General features: G+C 42.1%; 1 protein-coding gene across 2 annotated transcripts in view; it reads left to right on the top strand.

Moving 5' to 3' along the window:
- The window catches only part of SRGAP2 (SLIT-ROBO Rho GTPase activating protein 2), a 255,587-nt gene that overhangs the window by 78,775 nt on the left and 156,133 nt on the right, over positions 1 to 20,679 (top strand). For both annotated transcript variants that reach the window (XM_008573077.1, XM_008573078.1), the window contains exon 2: positions 12,466 to 12,658. In XM_008573077.1, coding sequence (XP_008571299.1) covers positions 12,466 to 12,658 — 193 coding nt within the window. The remainder of the gene's footprint in view (positions 1 to 12,465; positions 12,659 to 20,679) is intronic.

The raw sequence follows: 20,679 nt of genomic DNA, 5'->3' as shown, positions 1-20,679 counted from the left end.
ACCAGGCATGTAGTAAGCACTTTGTATACCTTATCTTTTTTACTTTTCATAACAATCCAGTAGAGTAGCTGCTGTTACAAACTCCATTTTATAGATAATGAAACAGACTTAGAGAGATGAAGTATTGTTCAAGGACACACAGCTAGCAGGTGGCAGAGCTAGAATTAAAACCCAGGTTTTTCTGAATGCAGAGTCTATCCTCTTAAACATTCTGCTTTACTGCAAACTTATTCCCCTGTGGTGTTTTAAGAATTAAGTGAGATAATATACCTTTATATTTGAATGGTGACTCAATACAAGCTGGCTTGGCACATAGTAAGCACTTAATAAATGGTGTCTGTGATAACTATTAAATATATAAGATATGCCTGCCTGTAACTTTTGTAGAAACAGTATACCTTTCCATAGAAAATAAACTGTAGTCAACTAAATCAGTTCTATAACCAACTAATCACTTAATATACATGTTGAGTTCTTGAAAAATAATTGGTTAGCTATTCTCAAGGATCTACTAGGCAGATACTATGAATGGAATAAAAATTTTTTCAAGGAAGGGATGGTCCATCTAGTATCTAAAACAGTGCGTAGTAGGCACATGGTAGTTGTCTTAGTCCAGATTCCTTAGAAAATAGAGCTAGAGGCAAAAGCATACACTTTATTTGTGAAAGCCATCTCAGGGAAGCAGTGATGAGGAGAAACGGGGAGTGAGAAAAAGAAGGAGGGTAAGCAAATATAAGGCACTGCTTATAAGCTGGTCACAGCTTCATGAGAGGCTGATTGCTTGTGGGACATCTCCACAGAAACTATGTGAAGCTACTGCATTTCCGAACAGTCCACTGGGGCAAGGAGGGAGAAGATTTTACTCACTAATTCCTGTCTCCTGTTAGTCAAAGTTTCATTTCACTGAGCTTCAACTCTCCTGATCTTTTTGCTGGCATGGCTGCTGGCTGAGCAGGTCCCTCCAAATCCCATGCCTCAGTGGCAATAGGAAAACCCTGGGGTGGGATTAAGAGGCAAGGCACTGTTGGGCTGGCCCACCACCAACATGAAGGACTGGGAACAACCATTGCAACTGGAGTAGTGCGAGCTGTTCCAGCCAGTCAGCAAGGCAGTTGTGTTCATCTTGGGTGAAGCTGTCACTGATCCGGCAGAGCAGGCTCTCAGTAATGATAGACTCCTAATAGCTAAAGTTAATGAACTCTTTGCTCTGCTGTCTTATTTAAACACTCTGCTAACAGTGTTACTGATGCTTTTGTATATCTCTTCATTTTCAGTCTACTCTTCTTCCTTTGCTTTCCACCTAAATGGGGGTGTCCCAGGCATACTTCGTTTTCATTCTACATGCTCTATATGGACAGCAGCATTCACTTTCATGGTTAACTTCCTAACTCCTATCTATTTGCTGATGACTCCCAAATGTCTATTTTCAGACTTGACCTCTCCTGAGAACTCCAAACTGGAGAATAAAACTGCCTTTTGCAACAGGATGTTCCATAGGCATTTCACAGGCCAAGCGAATCTCTTTGTCCTTACCTAATCATTTTTGTTTGTCCCTCTCCCTGATAACTAATAGGTGCTTAGTTCATGTAGTTGAGCTAAACCTGAAACAACGTGCCAATACTATATGCTAAGCTGCTTCTTGCACAAAATTAAGTAAACCCTCCCTTTCCAGGATTTTAGGGTCTGGATTTTAATATTGATCTGGTTTGTTTTCAATTTGACTGCGCTGGAGGCTTGAGCAACATATAGTTTACCATTGTCCTTTAATACAGTGAATATGTTTGAATTGACATTTGGTATCTTCAGGAGTTGTTTGATAGGAAATTCCTTGTGCTTTGATGCTCCTTGGGCGGTCCTGTTTTTCAGAACTCTTATCTTGCTTTGTCCATGGTTAATATAGCCCTTTCAGACTATTTTTTTTTTTTTTTGTCTATGCTGCTTATTGGACACACAAAACCCTAGCCCGTTTTTCACCCTCTATCTTCATACTCTTCATATGAACCTCCAAGTCACAGTGCTCTACTCACAGCCTCCTCAGCTTCATCTGCCCATTTCTGCCTCCTCCCCTTTGCTCTGTTAGCCATAACCTGCATTCCTCCATCACCCTCACTTCTCTATAAATCCTCCCCAGCTCAAGGCCTCATGACTAACTTATGTCCACACTGGTTTATACTGATGTCCTCCTATCTGAACATGGTCTGGGACCATTATTTTGGCACTTAGCATGCACAGTCTTATACTGTTAAATACTTTTGCATTTAGTCTCCCCTTTTTTCCAATTGGATGATAAGTTCTTTGAGAGTAAGACAGTGTCTTACATTTTCATGTATGTTCCAATGATTCAGCTCCTAGATCTTTGCACAGAGGTAGTGTTAGATAAATATTTGCCGGATTTGTTGGTTGATTACTGTGGTCCTTGGGAACTGAATTGCAGCTTGTCTCTAGCATTGATTCGGGGGCATCAGACTAGGTGATGTTTCACAGAGGAGCTGCTGGTCTTCTCATTCCAAATCTGTAGTTTTTAGTACAAGTTAATTCTAGATTTTAGACCTTGGGAATTCTGTTTCTTAAACATCTTGGGCAAAGCCTAGGAGCTAAAATCACTACTTCGGCATTTGATGTGGCAGCTTATTCATTTGGGAGCCTTTTGTCTTTGACTGACTATTGAGTCATTTGAAAGAGCCAAGGCGCCTGCCAGAACAATCGCGATGACTAAAGTTCATTGAGATGTCCCCCTCCGCACCCTCCTGCCTCATTGGCTTTATGGGGTTGCTTTCTGTGCCTTCACTTGGGGGCTGGAAAGCTGATGGATGACTGAGCATCCTTTGAAAACTCACAGGGCCATTTTTCTCTTCCTTCTTGCCCCTGGCTGGTTTCTCTGTCTCCAAAGTTGTATGCATTGTTTTTAGGTAGCGTGGAGTTAATGTAAGGAGAGGAAAAATTCTTTATTTCATAGCTTTGCGACAATCTGCTGCACAGGGCAGAGAGTTTTGAAGACAGCCAAACAAAGTCCAACAGAGAGAACTGTAGTCAGAAGGAAAGCCAGGGAGGCCAGGACTCAGTCATAGTTGCCCTCCCACCCCTCCAAGATCACTATCTTAACTTTGAACCCAGTGATCTCTCTTACACTACCTTTAGGAACACGGACTGTAAGGTACATATTATTACTGATGATTTGTGTTAGTGTATGCAGGGATTTTCTACTCATGGAATTCTCCTACTCATTTGACCTCTATATCATTCAGCCTGTATTGCTTGTTAAGTGCTTATTCCACCTTTTAATTTAGAAGGCCTAGGAATCCATCCAGCAGACCTCCTTCATGTGGTCTTCCTCAGCTTTGTTGTTTTCATCATGACACAAACTTTTACGAGCTCCATTTCAGGCTGCTTGAAATCCAAACTACTCTGTTGGCCTTTGGAGCTGCTCCTCCCCTTGCACCCTTATGTCTGACCAGCCCCCAGTGTCACCCTTTCTTCTAGACAGGCCATCCTCCTTACTACCATACAAAGAGGACACCCTCAAACGTTTCCATCTCTTGGCTTATGTTTTATCTTCCTCTGGAACATCCTCTTCTCACCCGTCATTTACTGAAATCCTGTCCACTCTCAGAAAATTAGTTCAGATCTCTATTTCCCTCTCTCCCTCTCCTTTTCCTCTCCTTCCTTCCCTTCACAAATTTGGAAGTCTACTATATGCCAGGTATTGTTCTAGGTCCCAGGAATATATTAGTAAACTGGACAGACAGATTTCTTCCTCTCAAGGAGTTTAGTCTTCTTCAAGAAGCCTACCTTTAGTAATGTTAGTTTCCACTGGTCTTCCTGAGCCCTCAAAGTTTTTACTTGTAATATTTATTCTTAATTTCATATAGAGTATACAATAGCATAAAGTTTTATATAATACGTAGTTATATATCTTGTATTAAATTTCAGAGCTGATGAATCACGTATCTTGACTCCATGTTCAACGTCTTCTGCACGCTGGTGAGGGGGTTGGGTCCCCAAGTCCTCAAGCTGCCCCACTCCTATGGCTTTCTTGGTCTGAGGCCATGCTTCAGCTCTTGTGGGCTGGTGTTGCATGCTAGTAGCTTCACAGTTGTGGGGTCTCCAAGGTGGTTCTGCTCCCACAGCTCCACTAGGCATGGTGCTGATGGGGTTTCTCTGCTACAACTCTGACCCCACATTTCCTCTTGGCGTTGCTCTAGTAAAGGCTGTATGCCTTTACTGCAGAAGCCTCTGGGGCCAACCCTTCCATTACAGGCCCAGAGGCCTAGGGAAACAGAATGGTCTCAGGGAACAGGCCTGAGGTGCCATCCATAGCCTCACTGCCAGGGCCACCTTGGAATGCGGGGCCCCCCCTTCTCTTGATAATCCCTTGTTTTTGAACTAATCATAGCACCATTGCATTTTTCTCCTGAAAATCCTCTCTTGCTTCTCTACCATATGGCCAGGCTGCAAATTTTCCAAATCTTTACACTCTGCTTTCCTTTTAAATTCTGGCTTTATGTTATGCTTTTGCTACCATAACTCAGCGTAGGTTGTTAAAAGTAGCCTTGCAGCTTCCTTAATGCTTTGCTGCTTAGAAATTTCTTTTGCCAAATACCTGGTTCACAACTCTTAAGATTCAATTTCTACAAAGTCCTAGGGCATGGACACAATGCAGCTTAAGTTCCTTGCCAGTTCACAGCAAGGGTGATATTGCCCCAGTGCCTAAAAAGCTCCTTCTCATGTATATCAGAGGTATTTTTAGAATGGCCTTTACTGTTCGTATTTCTATCAGCATTCTGCTCACCAACATTTAACCAGTCTCTAAAAAATTCCAAACTTTCCATGGTTTTCTTGTCTTCTAAACTCCCACCAGCAGCTAGGTTTTTTCTAGCCTGCTCCTTCAAATTTTCCCAGCCTTTCCTCAACCCCCAGTCCCAAAGCCACTTCCACATTGTCAAGTATTTGTTATAAACAACACCCTACTCCCGTTACCAATTTTCTGTATTAGTCTGTTTCTGTTGCTTATAACAGAAATACCCGGAACTGGGTAATTTTTAAGAAAACAAAATTTATTGCTTATAGTTTTGGAGGCTGGGAAGTCCACGGTCCAGGGAACACTTTTGGTGAAGGCTTTGGTAGTAGCAACAGTGACCCAGGGGTTTCACATGGCAGAAAATGACAGAGCGGAGAAAGAGAGAGACAGACAGACAGAGAAACAGAGAGAGACTAACCTCTCACGTGCTCTTCTTTTAAAGCCCTCTGAACTGTGCCCCTGACCACCATTATTAATCCATTCACTGTGGCATGGTCCTATAATCTAATCGTCTCTCCAAGGCCCTGCCTTTTAATTACCATAATAGGATTTCCCACCCTCTTTAACAGTCACAGTGGGGACTTAAGCTTGTAATATATGAACTTTGGGGGACACAACTCAATCAATCCACAGCAAATATATAAATAATTATATACATTTAAAAAATATGTTGTAAATTTTGATTGTATCTTCACAAATACATTGTAAGTTCCTTGAGAACAGGGATCTTCATACTTATGAATACTACAGAAACCCTCATTTTATCCATTAGGGCTCCTTTGTTTGCAAGTGACTAAAAACCCAGTGCAAAGTGTTTTAAGCAAAAAGTGAATGAGTCAGTCTGAGTGACTACCAGGTCCAGGGATAGGGCTGGCTTCTGGCCATGACTTGATTCAGGTGCTCATATTTCCTTTTCCCCATCTATCAGCTGTGCTTCTCCACGTCAGCTCCATTCTCAAACAGGCTTGCTACTCATGGTGGCAAGATGGTGGCAGCAGTCTTAAGACTTTCATTGTCCCCAGGGGTTATAGCTCCCAGCTGAGGCCTGGAGTTAACATCCACCATCTTTGGGGAAGGGGTGGAATCAGATTTACAAAAAGCGTGTGGACTAAGATTGAGGAAGACATGGATTTAAGGAATGAAAACCAATTATTCCAGAAGTTTAATACCTATTTGTTGGTTGTTTGGAATAGCTCATGTCTGTGAGTACTTCTGTGCCTTATTCAAGAAAGTAATGAGGAAAAAAGCTATCAATCACACTCTTTGAGGCAGAATATTTGCTATTTTCTGGTTTACTGAAAGTAGCTTGATGGCCTTTTCGTGGAACACTGATGACTAATGTCAGTCACTGGAAGATGTAATATAGCAAGTGGATTGAGGGTAGTAGTATGTCTCCCTTTTCTCTCCTCTCATGGCACTGTGTGCATACCTCATTTATTTATATTATTATTTCACCTTGTTTGTTATAGGCTTTTTCTTGTTTCTTTCCCACTACCCTGCTAACTTTGAGGGAGGACTTCTGTCTTTGTATTCCCAGAGCACCTGGAAGGTACTCAAGTAAATGTTTGCAATAAAAGTAAGAAAGAACATTGGCTTGGGAACCTAGCAACTTGGTTCCAGTCCTGGATCTGCAACTAAATAGCTGTGTAATCTTGGTCAATCCCCTTCATTTCTCTGGGCTTTGGTTTTCCATCTGTCTAGCAAGGTTTTATGAGTCCTCCCATTACTAAGTCTGTAGAAAGGCAAACCAGCAGGGTAAAGAGCAAGACTTGGCAGGGCATTCCGGCATTTTGTTTCCTGGGGCACAGTTTTGAGAGGGGCCGACGATAAGAAGTCTTGGTAAGAGATATGGAGGGCAGAGCCTGATGAAAGCCTCAATTGTATTCTTATATAACATGTGGTGGAAAGGAACTAGGAATTAATATTCCTGAGATGGCTGAGGTGACATCATGTGTTTGTGAAAGGACTAAAAGCAGGTGAGGCCGATTTTGTGTAAAAAGACTGGTAGTCAGGCCAGGTTCCCCATGGGGAACCTGGGCTGATCTCATGGTCTGCACTGGTGACAAAGCCTGTGGGAGTCACAGCTTCTGCCCCCTGGGTGCTAGCACATCAGGGAGAAGGGAAGGACATGCTGTGTGATTCTTGCAAGATTATGTTTTTATCCCAGCCTACCCTCCAACCCCCATTTCTCCTTAGAACCAAGGGATTCATGACTTCATCAGAGAAAAATTCCTGAAGAAGGAGGTGAATTTTCAAAGAGGGAAAGAAAGGGCTGATATTTCTGGATCGAAAGCAGTAGGCTGAACAAAATCCCCCGCCCCCGCCCCCTGTACTCTGCTGACCGGTGAATTCTCTGTGTGCTCTCTGAAGTGAGGACAGTTTTCAGAAGACTATGTCACCTGCATTGGCAGGTATTATAATTTAGAGTCTGTATGATTGTTAGTGTGACAGGGTCCTGACTATTTTTGTTAAATGATCAATATCCTGCTAGGGCTTGTATTTCTTCTACTTGCATCGTTACTCTGACCCTTCAACATCTTTCTAAAAAGGAAATAAGTCTCCTTCCAACTCCCAGGACAGGTGTAGTTAGTATCTCAACTGTGCCCAAGTGTGGATGAGGAGGCAGTATTTCCCAGGGGAAGCTTTGTTGGGTGTGTCTGCTGATCCTGGATTTGAACTCACACATAAAAACATTTCCTTGCCAGGTTTTGATCTAACACACTTTGGAAATGATGGAATGGTGAATCGTCAGTGGAGTTCAGTGTCATGGCCAAGCCTGCTGTCTAGAGGAGCAGCTTGCATATTCAATGCAGAACTGATTTAACCCATGCAAATGGAGAAATGAAAACCAAGAATTCTTTCCTACTTTTGGTGCCTGTTTTGTTGTGCCATTTTTCCCTTAGCTGACAGGATGGTTTTCAACAGAATGTCATATCGTGGAGTTAAGTTTTTTAATCTGATTTTTTAGAGTGATATACTTCACATATCATACAATTCACTTTTTAAAAAAATTATACAATTCTGTGCTGTCCAGTTAGCTCAGTTGGTTAGAGTGTGGTGTTATAACACCAAGGTCAAGGGTTTGGATCTCCATACTGGCCAGCTGCCAAATAAATAAAGTGTTCAATTCAGTGTTTTTAAAGCATATTCACGAGGTCGTACAACCATCACCACTCTCTTAATTCTAAAACAGCGAGGTTAAGTTTTGACTTGAATCTGAATAAAATATCAACTGAAAGGCAACTCTGGTTCTCAGGAAACTTGCATAAAAACTTTGGTCTCTTTTCAAGGGAAGCTGCATTTTTTATTCAAGTGTGATTTTTAAAAAAATCATAATAGAAAAAAGAGAGGACATTGATTGAAGTTTTCTTTGGCTCATTGCTTGATTTCTTTTCTTTCTGCTAGTAATGAGTTTTAAATCTTAGGTCTTCAGGTTGGAGCTTTTTCTGTGGCTTTGTTATAAAGAAAATTCAAAGCAAAAATAAGAAGACTTTCTTTGTTCTCTTGCCCTTCCTCTTCTTTGTCAACTCATGCTTCAATAGGGCAGGGATTAGGCCTGTCTTGTTCTCCTTTGTCACTGTCACCTAGCCCAGCATCTGCTACCCAGGAGGGACTCAGTAAGATTTGCTGAATAAATGGGCTCTACTGGGTGCCCAGAGGAGGTTATTTTTGGCATGTGTCACTCCAGGTAGTTTGTGGTGACCTAAGCTCTTTAGCTTTGTGGATAGCCAGGGAATTCTTTCATACCCCTGAGATACAGGTGCTTCTAGAAAGTGAGAGCTTGGCTTCTTCCCACGTAGTTCTAGGGAAAGAACCTACAAGGTTATCTCCATAGCTCTCAGGAACTCATGTCCAGCTGCAAACTGGATTTGTAAAACCTTCTTGAGTTGGTATCGTGAAACACGGTGTGGGTGGTGTGAGTCGTGTGTGTCTTTGAGTGTGCATGCACGTGCATACTCGCCTAAGCACACAAGGGAACTGTGAGAAATTCCTCCATGTTTTTATAGATTGCCTCTTTCTTCTTTCTGCTCTGTGGCTTGTTGGCAGGCCAGGGTGCAGAGGGGTCTCCAGCTGGGCACATGGCCCAGGCGTGCTGGCATTCAGTGGTCTATTGTTTCCTGCCCCTTATGTGCATGGACAGAAGACTGGGGCTAGCACAGCTGCCTTCTTGGGGACCATTGTTTGTTTTTGCAGCAGCAGCAGTGCCTGAGGCAGCATATTCTGCCGTAGACAGAGCAACTGTTCTGTTTTGGAGCTGTAGGCCTAGGGGTGGGGGTGGCTAGAGTCTCCGTTATTATTATTATTTTATTTTTGGCCTCTGGCAGGTGTGAGGATCTGAACCCTTGACCTTGGTGTTATCAGCACCATGCTTTCCCAAGTGAGCTAACCGGCCAGCCCTAGAGTCTCCCTTAAATGTCTGTGTGGATGCTCCGAGGATGGTAGCAAGGGAGGCTTCTCCTTCCAGGCGGGTTGTGGGAGAGGGGAGATGCCCAGTGGTGTCACATCACAAATAAACCATAGTGGCAGTTGGTACCTATTAGCAGAGCCTCTTCTTTTCCTGGATAAAGGATGGGGATATCGCTTTCTCACTTTCTCTGTCCTCTGGGCTTACTGGCAGACCTCGAGGTGCATTTACAGGACAAGAAAATCACCTCCTCCAAAACTGCCCTGTAGGAAGTGGGGAAGGCATCCAGTCCAGTTGTGGACTAGTCAAAACATGGGCTAGCTAGTGAGTCAGTGGGCTAGTCCAAACTTGACTCTGGGGGCCTGAATCACCCCTCAGCTGGAAAGTGGAAAAGGCGATGTTCCAGGAGCAAGAGCCATAGTCACTGTAATGAACCCAGAAATACCTTCAGAGACTTTAAACTGGTTTCTTGTTTCCCTGTCCTACTCTCAACCTCTTTGACAAGTCAGACAAACCTTAATTTAGCTTCAACCCCATTTGCACCAAGTTGTGTGACCCTTTGGTAAATTACTTAATGAGTCTTACCTCAGTTTTCTCATCATCTGCAATCAGGATAATGGGGATATGTTATAGATGAGTTGTGAGAATTACATGAGATGATATATATAAAGGCTCATAAAATGTGTTCAGTAAATACATGCTCCCTTCTCTTCAGGGGCCCAGAGTGGGTGCTGGAAAGTGGGATGCAGTTTGTATTGTGCTGTCCACTCACTGAGGCACCTGAGGAAGTCCGGATGGAATTCCATGCTGGCCAGATGTGCTTAAGACTTCTCAGACTAATTCACATATCTCACAGGCCTCCTATGAAGTGCTTGTTCCTTGGACAGGACAACTATGGAGTGGTCTACTTCTAGAACTTCATGGGTGTCATGGGACTTTGCCTAGCCCCCCCCCCTTTTTTTGGCAGGAGTGGGTATCATTCAATCTAGAGTGTTCCTTTCTGCTCCCTTGGTTGGCAAGATTATTGAGGTAAAAAGTTTTAGGTGAATTCCAGGTGACTCAGAGAGGCCTGACAGTCCCACTGCCCATCCATGTCCCATTGTACATGTGTTACTGATTGTGTACCTGGAGATCCTTTTAACCTTAAGAGGCCCTGATTCTTATTTAATGGACAAGTTGTAAGTAACATCAGTGAGCATTTTGAATGCCCTCTCTACCCACAGTCTGCCCACCTGATGGCTGCTACTACCAGCTTTTTATTAATACATAGAAGGTGGACAGATACCTCTAAGAATAGTCTCAACAAGGGCTGTTGCCTTTAAGAGACCCAGAAATCTCTGGCAAGAACCAGATGCCTGACATGACCTCTGTGTATCTTTTCCCCCAACATCCTTGTAATCAGACTCCAAAAAACACAGAACAAGAGAGCTTTGATGAGTGATGAGGTAGGCGTCTTTTCTGTGCAGCTTTCTGTCTGCTTGAAACAATCCTCCAGTGCTCAGTTTCGGTTCAGGTGAGGTTACTGCATGGCTGGTTGGCATTAGTGGTTGGCAAGGGGGAGGTGTGGGCATGAAGAGGGCGCACACTACACTTATAGATCACATAAGAGCACCCACAGAGGACCAGATACTTGTGCTATATATTGAGATCTACAAAAACAGGAAAAAAAAAATGAAGGTGGGGATAGATTATGGACTTCCAACTACTCCAAGGCAGTGCACATTTACACATCCTTATTGCTTCATGAAAGGTGTAGTTGCAAACCTTTCAGCAACATAGCTCTGATTCTAGATTTGCTAGTGCAGCACTCTAGTGCAGTACCCCCCCCCCCCCACACACACACTGCATGTGTTACACAGAAAGCATTGTTATGACTGTACTATTCAGGAATGAATTTGGAGCATGCATAACCAAAGGCATAATATAGGTGCTCTTTTACCTTGGGATTGGAGCCACTGAAGCTGAACGGTTTGCAGGGGTAGGGGATGGAAGAAATAGCTGCATTCTCACTCAGATGGGGATGGGGTCATAGCTTCAGCAGGAACACGCTGCGGGCCTTCTCTGTGCTGAAAAGCAGTCTGGCTTTGGAAGGCTGCTTCTGGTGAGTGCCGGGTCTGTTGTTAGTAACAAATCATTTGAGGCAGATCTGGTTGCATCTGGAGCTGCCATTGCTAAAATCCAGAGAGACAGTATTTACTACCCTGTACAAGGACTCTGGCCAGCCAGAATTCTGCGAGGCAAAACCTTAACCAGAAATATTTCTAGCTTAGACCCCATAGAGGCTCCATGAGGATGAAGCAACAGAGACATGAGGGGTATTTGTTAGTGAAAACACCTCATTCCAAGTCAACTTCTTGAAGATTGGTTTACATTCTGTGATACTGGAAATTGAAATCTAATTGACAGTGAATGGTTCGCTTGCCTAGAAGTCCTGGTGCTCGTTTTGGTTTTGCTTGCCATCATTTGACCTCGGGCAGGTCCCTTTCTATCTCCATTAAAGTATCCTGAACCTCAACCAACTTCATGAAGATGCTGGAAAACATTTAGAAATCATGAGAGAAAGTATAAAAAGTATACAAGCTTGGGCTTTAAAGTTAGTCTGTCTGGGCCCAGCTCCACCCCTTAATAGCTTGACTTCTTCAAGACTCAGTTTTCTTATCTTTAAAAAGGGGATAAAGTGGTACCTACCTCACAGGGTGGTTGGGAGATAATTCATTTCAGTCTTCTGCCAGTAGAAAACCCAGATTCTGGCACTGTGCCAGAAACACAGTAAATTGCTCAATAAATGGTAGCTCTGAATATTATTTTATCTACTAAGCAGCTTCCAAATGATATAGCAGATTCCTGATTCACAACGTTTTTCAATGGTCCAAAAAGAGTTGGAGTTTTCGGAGGTGTCTCACAACATATGTCCAGTTTAGTCTTAAGGGTTTTTTTTTTTTTCCATTAAGGGCTCTGAATTCCCCAAGGGACAGGGAACAAGTAAATGAAAGGTGAGTGAATGTTGGCGTGCACGTGTTTATTTAGGGCTGTCTGTCTGACTGTCTTCCCTTTTTTTTTTTTTTTTTTATGTGAGGCTTTTTTGCAGGCTCTTGTTGAATTTTGACATGTTGTAGCATTTACGTTTAGAATGAATATTTCTTTTCAAATAGTTTTAAAATCAAGAGCAACTTAGGTTTGTCCTATAGATCCTTTGTAGCTGAATGACACATTTGTAGTGTAGACTGTGGCATAGTTATTCCTGTGGTAAATAGAACTGGAAAAATCCGTGCTCAGCTCACAGAGCAGATGAAATGTCTGGACCAGCAGTGTGAGCTCCGGGTGCAGCTGTTGCAGGACCTCCAGGACTTCTTCCGAAAGAAGGCCGAGATTGAAATGGACTACTCCCGCAACCTGGAGAAGCTGGCAGAGCGCTTCCTGGCCAAGACGCGCAGCACCAAGGACCAGCAATTCAAGTAGGAACTCTGGATGTTACTCTTGGAGACCCTGGGAGTGGGGTCTGGGGAGGAGGGAGACAGGGCACGCCACTTAGATCCAGTGACTTCAAACTGGTTGAAAGTCCTCAAGGACTTCTTTTCCAGATCAGTTTTATAAGCAGTTAAACATTCTGGAGAGATTTGAGTAGATGATGAACCATGCTAATAATAACGGCCAACACTTTTACAGCTCTTTCTATGTGCCAAGTGTGGTTCTAAGGGCATTACAAATGTGTCAGCTCACTTAATCCCCACAACAACTCTGTATATTGGTTGTTGTTATTATCCCCAATTTACATATGAGGACACTGAGGCATAAAGAAATTAAGACACTTAACCAAGGATCACACACATACCCCTAGTAAATAGTATAGCTGGAATTTAAACCCAGGTAGTCTGGCTCCAGGGTGTATAGTCTTAACCATTTCATTAAACTGTCTTTAACCAGAAGAAATGAATGGGTTGTAGACACACATCTAAATCCCTGCCTGGGCAGTTGCTAAGGTCAATTCCTTCTACATTTACAATATTTTATACAACTGGCCCCTTCACTGTTCCCACTGCCGTTGCCCTAGTTTAGATCATCTTTTGCCTGAGTGATTACAATACTTACTATATCATCTATAGTAGAGGTTTTCAACCTGGCTGCATATTAGAGTTCTCTGGCGAACTTTTAAAAAATACGGAAATGTGGGCCACACTCCAGATCAATTAAATGAGAATCCCTAGGAGTTGGGCCTCAGTAGCAGGCTGGTGTAAAAGCTTCCCAGGTGATTCTAATAAACAGCCAGCATTGAGCACCGCGGTCTACAGCTTCTCCACATTCCAATCTGCCTGGTCCACTCTAATCAAATTTAGTCTTCCTGGAACACACTGGGCGGTCAGGCAGTTTCTCTGTGCAAAACTTTCCAATTTTAGTGTATCTGCTATTGAAGTGAGCACTGTTTAAAACTTTCAATGGCTTCCCATTGTCTATGTTCTTGATACTTAAAGTGTGGTCTCCCAATATCAGCGTCTTCTGGGATATTAGAAATGCAGAATATCAGGCCCCATCCCAGACCTACTGGAACAAGATTCCCAGGTGATTTTATGTGCAGCACTTGAGAAGTGCTGCTCTATTCCCAGAGGTACATACTTCTTGGCATGGTTTTCAAGCCCCTCAACATTTGGTCTCTACCATCTTTCCAACCCTATTTCTTATTTTTTGTACCTTAGCCAAACAGAACATTCACTTCAGTGGGCCATTGCCATCCTGTTATTTGAGCTTATGTGCCCATTCTTTACATCTCTGCATGTCTAAGCCATACCCGTGTCTTAAAACCCATCTGAGGTACTCTCTGCTTCAGGAAACTTTCCTCGTACTCCAGAAGAATATTCTCCATCTTCTGAATTCTTACAGCATTTTAATTTTATTCTTCTCTTAGGGCATTTAGCACTACCTGCCTTATACTATTATCTTCCCTTAGTCCACTGTATAAGCTTATCTGATCCTCTTTCAGTGTCCCACAGGGTCTAGCACAGTATGTGGTACATAAGAGACACTCACTAAATATTGTGAAATGAGTAAATAAATGAATGAATTTAAGAATTAATGCCAAATGTGTCTTATTTTCCCCTATTTTATTTTTGCTTATTTCCCTAATAATATGGGACACAAATTATTCTTTACAATTCAGCTCTGAGCAATAAATATGGAAGTTAAGATTAAGAACACATGACACTCTCAGTGTAAGCCAGAATGACAATTTCCTCCAGATGTTTTCTCTTCAGAGTCCCTTATCTTTCCCAAGTCCTATTCTCTTTATGATAAGGGAATCATCTGATAATAAAATGTTATTTTAATATGTGATAGATGAAGACTTGGGAGAGGAATCATTTGCCTTAGAAAATGATTCAAAGTTGGATTTATTCTGTTGGTAAACTCCTCCTAAGTTTAAAATAGCATTTGATATTTAGTACTATATCATACTTCCAGCTTAAGGACATATTTATTACAGATTAGGGTACTGATGTATTAATCTCTAAGTCATTTGAATTGCTCTGATTAAGATCACATACAAGGAGCAGGGTGTTTTCTCCAAGGTTGGAAGAATTGATTTGTCTTCTGTTAAAGCTGATACCTGGCATTTTTTTTTTTTTTCAAATAACCAGCGAGTATCTATTGAGATTTAAAGCAGGCAAGTTGGAGAGAAGCTTAATAAGAGAGATCCAGGCAACATCCTACTTTTATGTATTATTTTCTCCTAAAAATATATATGAAAGTCAAATGATTGAATGTCTAACTGTAGTTTTACATGAATAGGGGGTTCTATTTTTATAATATATATGTGAAATTATTATAATATGTATTGTATATGAAATTCTGAATTATGCCTCACCTGATATATTTTCAGGATTTTATAATTTGTCTTTAATTTTCTTCTTTTCTCCACAATTAAACCCATGGCCTGCCTGCTGAGGTCCAGCGAGCATCTGAAGAGCCCACGTGGTTGATGATTTCTACTATTGTCTTATTAATACAGTGATGAGAACTCTACTTCTCAGTGCAACACTAATAATAGCACTTTCGTTTTTCCATTTTCCACTCATTTCTATGTTGCAAAAGATAACCAAGTATTCAGATGTTTGCACAGCATAAGCATTGCTTACGATGTCTCTTAGTTTATACAGAGACAGCCATGCTGCTGAAACTGAACTGGTACTTGGCATATGAACTGCCAGACCAAACTCAAAACATTTGTTAGCAACTGAAAGATTGATATTTTGGCATAGGAAAAGCATTTTAAGTATGTCCGATTTGGTTAAGATATAGGTTTGGCTGCCACAGTAGATCCCAAGTGATGATGGCTTACACAAGATAGAAGTTGATTTCTCTCTTGTATAATAGTCAGGGCTGTATCAGCCTCCTTATTCTATCTTTAAAGTGTTGTCCTTGTCTGTATGACCCAAGGTAGCTTACTGCCACCATGTCCCCATCCCAGCCAGTGGGAAAGACAACAGAGCAAGGGGCAGGTATGCCCTTACTTTTTAAAGATACAGTCTGGAGTGACATATACATCTCTTCAACGCATTTGACTGGCCGGAACTTAGTCACATGGTTACACTGAGCTGCAAGGGAGGCTGGGAAATGTAGTTATTCTGGGTGACTAGAAAGTACAGTTTTTATTAATATGGAAGAAGGGGAAACATATTGGGGGACAATCAGCAGCATCTGCCACATTGTCCATGTGGGGTGTGTGAAAGGGCAGGTATATGAAAGGCCATGGCCACCCATCCATACAATGTGCCTAAGGTACACAGAGAAGAGAGATTTCTTATGATTGGGGATCTGGGGAGGTGAAGTTCAATAGATGGGAAATGGAAAAATAAAGTGCCAATGTTAAGTATTGGTCCTGTAAGCTTAATACAATTGAAACAATGTAGAAGTTGTAGAAAGAGGATGAAGAGATGGAGAAGGAAGCATTTTAGGCAGAGAGAGCAATGTCATTAAAGGCACAGAGATGAGAAAAATAAGGCTGGTAGGTAACTCAGCTGTTTTGCTGGAGAACAGGAATTATAAATTTGATAGTGAAATAAACCTGAAAAAGTTGGTAGGGACCTTTTGGAGAGGTTTATAAATGCCACATGACAGAGTCTGGGCTTTATTCTGCAAGCATGGGGGAGCCATGATAGTTTTTGAGCAAGGAACATAATTATGTGCTTCAGAAAGGTAACTATGGCAATGATGCTTACAATCAATTGGAGCAAGAGACTGGGAGTAGGAGGACCTGTTAAGAAGTTATGGCAGTCCAGTGGCGAGGTTAATGTGGGCCGAAACTGAAGTTGTGCCCTTGGAAATAGAAAAGATGAGGCCAAATGGAAGGATGAGAATCAACTGAAGTCAAAGCAGCTGGGACAGAGAAAGGTCTCTTGGTTTCCTGAGTCTCTGGAGTGGCAATCGTACTATATTTTCATTCAGCCAGTGGACTGTAGCCTCGATTTTGCTGACTCTAGGACTAGTCCCAGAATAGTTCATTCTCTGCCCAGAGCTTCTCAGCAGGCACTCGTCACCTCTCCTGGAGCTGTAGCAGCTGTTGGCCCAGCAATGCCATGAATTTGTCTCCCTGTGCTGCCAGGAGAGCAGCTGCCAGTGGCAGCTCTGGACAGACGCATCTCAGGGACATGGAAACTATTCAACTTGGGATGGGGCAGGTTGGCCAGGGCTGAAGGTGGTCCACGTGGGTTTGTCCCACACTTTTCCAGGCCAGTTTCTCACCCTGGCTAGATTTCAGCCACTCGTAGTGGGTTAGGTTGGGTATTTTGTTACAGTTTTAAGTGACTGAATTTAGGGATAAATGTTGCTGAACTGCTGTTTTCATCTTCTACTGGACAGCTTCTTTCCCTGGAAGCCATTACCCTGTTGCCCTTTGGCTTCGCTTCCTCCTCTGCTTTGCTCCTGCTCACCTTTCTTCATCTTTCACACTGTGCTCAGTGCAAGTATCTCATTAAAGCCCACACAGGTGTGACTTCATTGCAGAGTCTGACCCTGTGGTCCCCTCCCTCTCTTCTCTTCCCCCTCTGCCAAGAGAAAGAGTGAGAGATGCTGCAGATAGAACTATAGCGATTATTGGATTCTAGCTTATTATGCTTTGTTTAAGATAGGTATCATGACTTCCCTCATCTCTAACTTGTGGGAGGACCCTGTGAATGTCTGAAATTCTGTCATCCTGTTTTGATGAAGAGCAGAGATAAAATATTATGTGAGGGTAGGAAGCCTTCCTAGGGAAGATGCTCTTGCATTTTCTTTGGCTCCTTGAAGAGCATAAATGTATTCCTATCTGTTGCTGAGCCTTTGATTGTCTCTTTTAAGTAGAATCTGTGTTAATATTGCTCAGTAGGACTCTAATTGATAATACGTTGGATTTTTTTTTTTTTTAACATAGACTTGCTGTAAATTATCTTTCAGTCCTAGCTCACTTGGTTTTGATCTCCTACTTTAAATAGCTTTTTCTTTCTTTTATTTTGAGGTAGCTTTCTTTTCTGTTTGGAGGAATACTTTTACATTGCTTTCCTGCTGTGTTCCTTACAGAGTCCTTATGCTATTTTATAACCCACCGTCAACATCTGTTCTTTCTTCCAGCTTTTCTTTTTCCTCAAAGAATATTTGTTGAACTTTTTAAAAGTATTATTCTAGACTCTTAAGAGGGCAGAGTCCAAAGAAGTAAAAGTAGTGGTTGTTTCCAACAGAAATTTATAATCTAGTCAGGGAGAAATTATATTCGAATACAAGAACATAAATCTGTAGTATCACTATATGTGGTGAACACCAAATAGGTGCTATAGAAGAGATGATACACAGCTGGTGTGGTCAGGAAACTTCAGCAAGGAAAAGTGATTTGAAGAAAACAAATAGGTTGTTGATAGATGGAGAGAGAGGGAGGGGAAGATGTTCTAGGTAGGAGGGACACAGCTGGAGGAAAGTACAAAGCACTTTTGAGGTAGAGCAAGTAGACTGGTTTGGCTGAGGGAACAAGTATATACAGAAGAACTGGACAGAGGTAGGTAGGATTGTATTGTGGAGGGCCTTGACTCTTGATTAAGTGATTTGGCTCTTTGCAGTAGACACTGGAAACCTGTGAAGGTTCAAGTAGCATAGTGTCCAAGCTGAGGTATGAACTCTGCTTAAGGAAGACTAACCTGGTGGTGGTTTGCTAAATGACAAGAAACTTGAGATGGGGAAACCAGTTGCCTCAGTAGATCAGCACCGCACTCTACCGAGTGAGCCACAGGCAGCAGTTGCCTCAGTAGATAATAAGGATCTAAATTAGGTTGGGATGGTAGGAATGAAAAGAATAGGGATTTATCCTTCCACCCACTTAGCAAATATGTACTGTGCTCTAATCATGTGCCAGACACATGCCAGGCAAGACAGATACTACCCCTTGCACTCCTGGAGCTTACAGTCTAGAGACAGATGGAAAGCATCTGGTACAGGAAGAATTGACAGGAATTGCTGGCTGTTGGGATTTGGGTTTCAAGTGAGCTTGGAAGCCACAAAAGAAAGAGGTCTGTGAAGTTTCTTTTGAATTTGGGTGACTGGTAAATTAATGGTGCCTTTAACAGAAATACAGAAGTTAGGAGAAGGAATTGTTTTTGAGGTTTAGAATATGAGAAATTTGTTTTTGGAGTGTTAAATTTAAGGTGTTGGAAGGATATTGAAGCTAAAATTTCCAGTAATCAACAAAATGAATAGCTATATGCAGGGCTAAAGAGAGGTCTTGGCTGTTGGTAGAGATTTGGGCATATTCATAGAGAGGGGCTGGTTGAGGCTGTGGAAATATTTGTGATTTCCGGTAGTAAGGATTTAGAAGGAAAAGAGGGAAAACTTCTTTTGTATTATCTGTGGTACTCAGATTACAGAGGGTGGAAAGGGATTTAAAACATAATTATTTACACATCATTTGGTGTACATTTTGCGGACATAATTATGTACTAGGCATTGAACTAGGGACTGGGGATAGAGAGGAACAAGACAAAATCCTGTTCTCACTAACATTAAATTAGCAGTATATTAAGGAAGTGCACATGGGAAGTCAATCTGCTTGTTTGGCTGGTTATGAGTTATATTACTACCTGCATTGGAAGGGATGCGAGGGAGCAGGGCCTGAGTATCTCAAGAATCTGGTAGACAGTCAACTTGCAATACTCCTTTCATTGGGAGGTTAGGTACACAATTAATTAAAGACAAATTCTTGTAGAGTTCATGTTCTTGGCCTTGGGCCCAGTATTTGAATGTGCACGGTCTCTGTAGTTATGCCACCTACTGCCAATGGATTCTTCCTCTGGAATTAAGTTCAAAGTTGTTCACCTGTCTCACAGGATAGCACTGGGTTGAAAAGCACAGAGTCAATTGGCCATGGAGAATGTTACAGCTGTGGTTACAAATCAGAAAGGGTGGAGAAAGAAAAGTTCCTCTTTGAGTATGGGTTGACCTTGAGGAAGGAAGTTAGGAGGAAACATGAAGCTGACGGAAGGGAGAACCCCTGACTTCCTGGGACCAGTGTGTCACTCATTCATTTTGGACACATCTGGGAGCTGTTTGTTCCCTAAGGGAGGGTTTTGCCCAGATGTAGCATCTGGTGTTGAGCAAGGGTTGGCTGCCCTTCCCCATGCCTCAAGTTCCTTTTATTTAGAAACCAACAGAAGGTCCTTTTGGTGCATTTTTCACTGGGTTGGTCCCTATAGAAGCTTAGGTGGCGGGTGGTTCCTTTTTGGAGGATGAGTTGAGATTGCTTAGGTGGGTAAAGCAGAATGGAAGAGACACAAAAAGGCAGTTTGGGGATCAGCAAGACAGGGTGGAGGCCAGTCTTTGGAACAGAGAAAGAACTCAGTTGAAAGCTCTTTGGGAAGCTTCGTGACTTAGTTGAAGCTCAGAGCTTGTAGTCAGACAAACCTGGGTCCGAATACTGTCTATTCCACTCACAGGTATGTGACTTTGAGCAAGTCACTTAACCACTTTTAGCCTCAGTTTTCTTATTTTTGAAACGTAGAGGGTAATACTTACCTTGAAGGGTTTTTCTAAGCATTAGATATATGTAAAGCAGTAGGCTAGAGCCTATAACTTAATAGATGCTCAATAAATGGTAGCCGATAGAATTATCAGTACCATAGGAGGAGGATAGTATGATAGTTAAGATCATGGGTTCTGGAACCAGATTTCCTTGGTTCACAATCCTGGATTTCCCCACTTATTTGTTGTGTGATTTTTAGATGAAGTTTCTTAATTGCCTCAGTTTCCTCATTTGCAAAATGAAGATAATAATAATACCTACCTCATGGAGTTCTTATGCTGGTTAAGAGAATTCATTTATGTGAAGCCCTTACGATAATGGTTGGTATACAGTAAATGTAAATAGTAGCAGCTATTCTCATCCTCAGGAATTGGGACTGAGCACAGCTATACTATGTAAAATGCTGGTAGATTACATTCACTAGTTACTCTCTGTACAGAGTTAAGCATT

This window comes from Galeopterus variegatus, unplaced genomic scaffold (genome assembly GCF_000696425.1).
Source record: "Galeopterus variegatus unplaced genomic scaffold, G_variegatus-3.0.2 Scaffold872, whole genome shotgun sequence".
In the NCBI taxonomy this organism is placed as follows: domain Eukaryota; kingdom Metazoa; phylum Chordata; class Mammalia; order Dermoptera; family Cynocephalidae; genus Galeopterus; species Galeopterus variegatus.
This window is presented reverse-complemented; position numbering and strand designations above follow the sequence as displayed.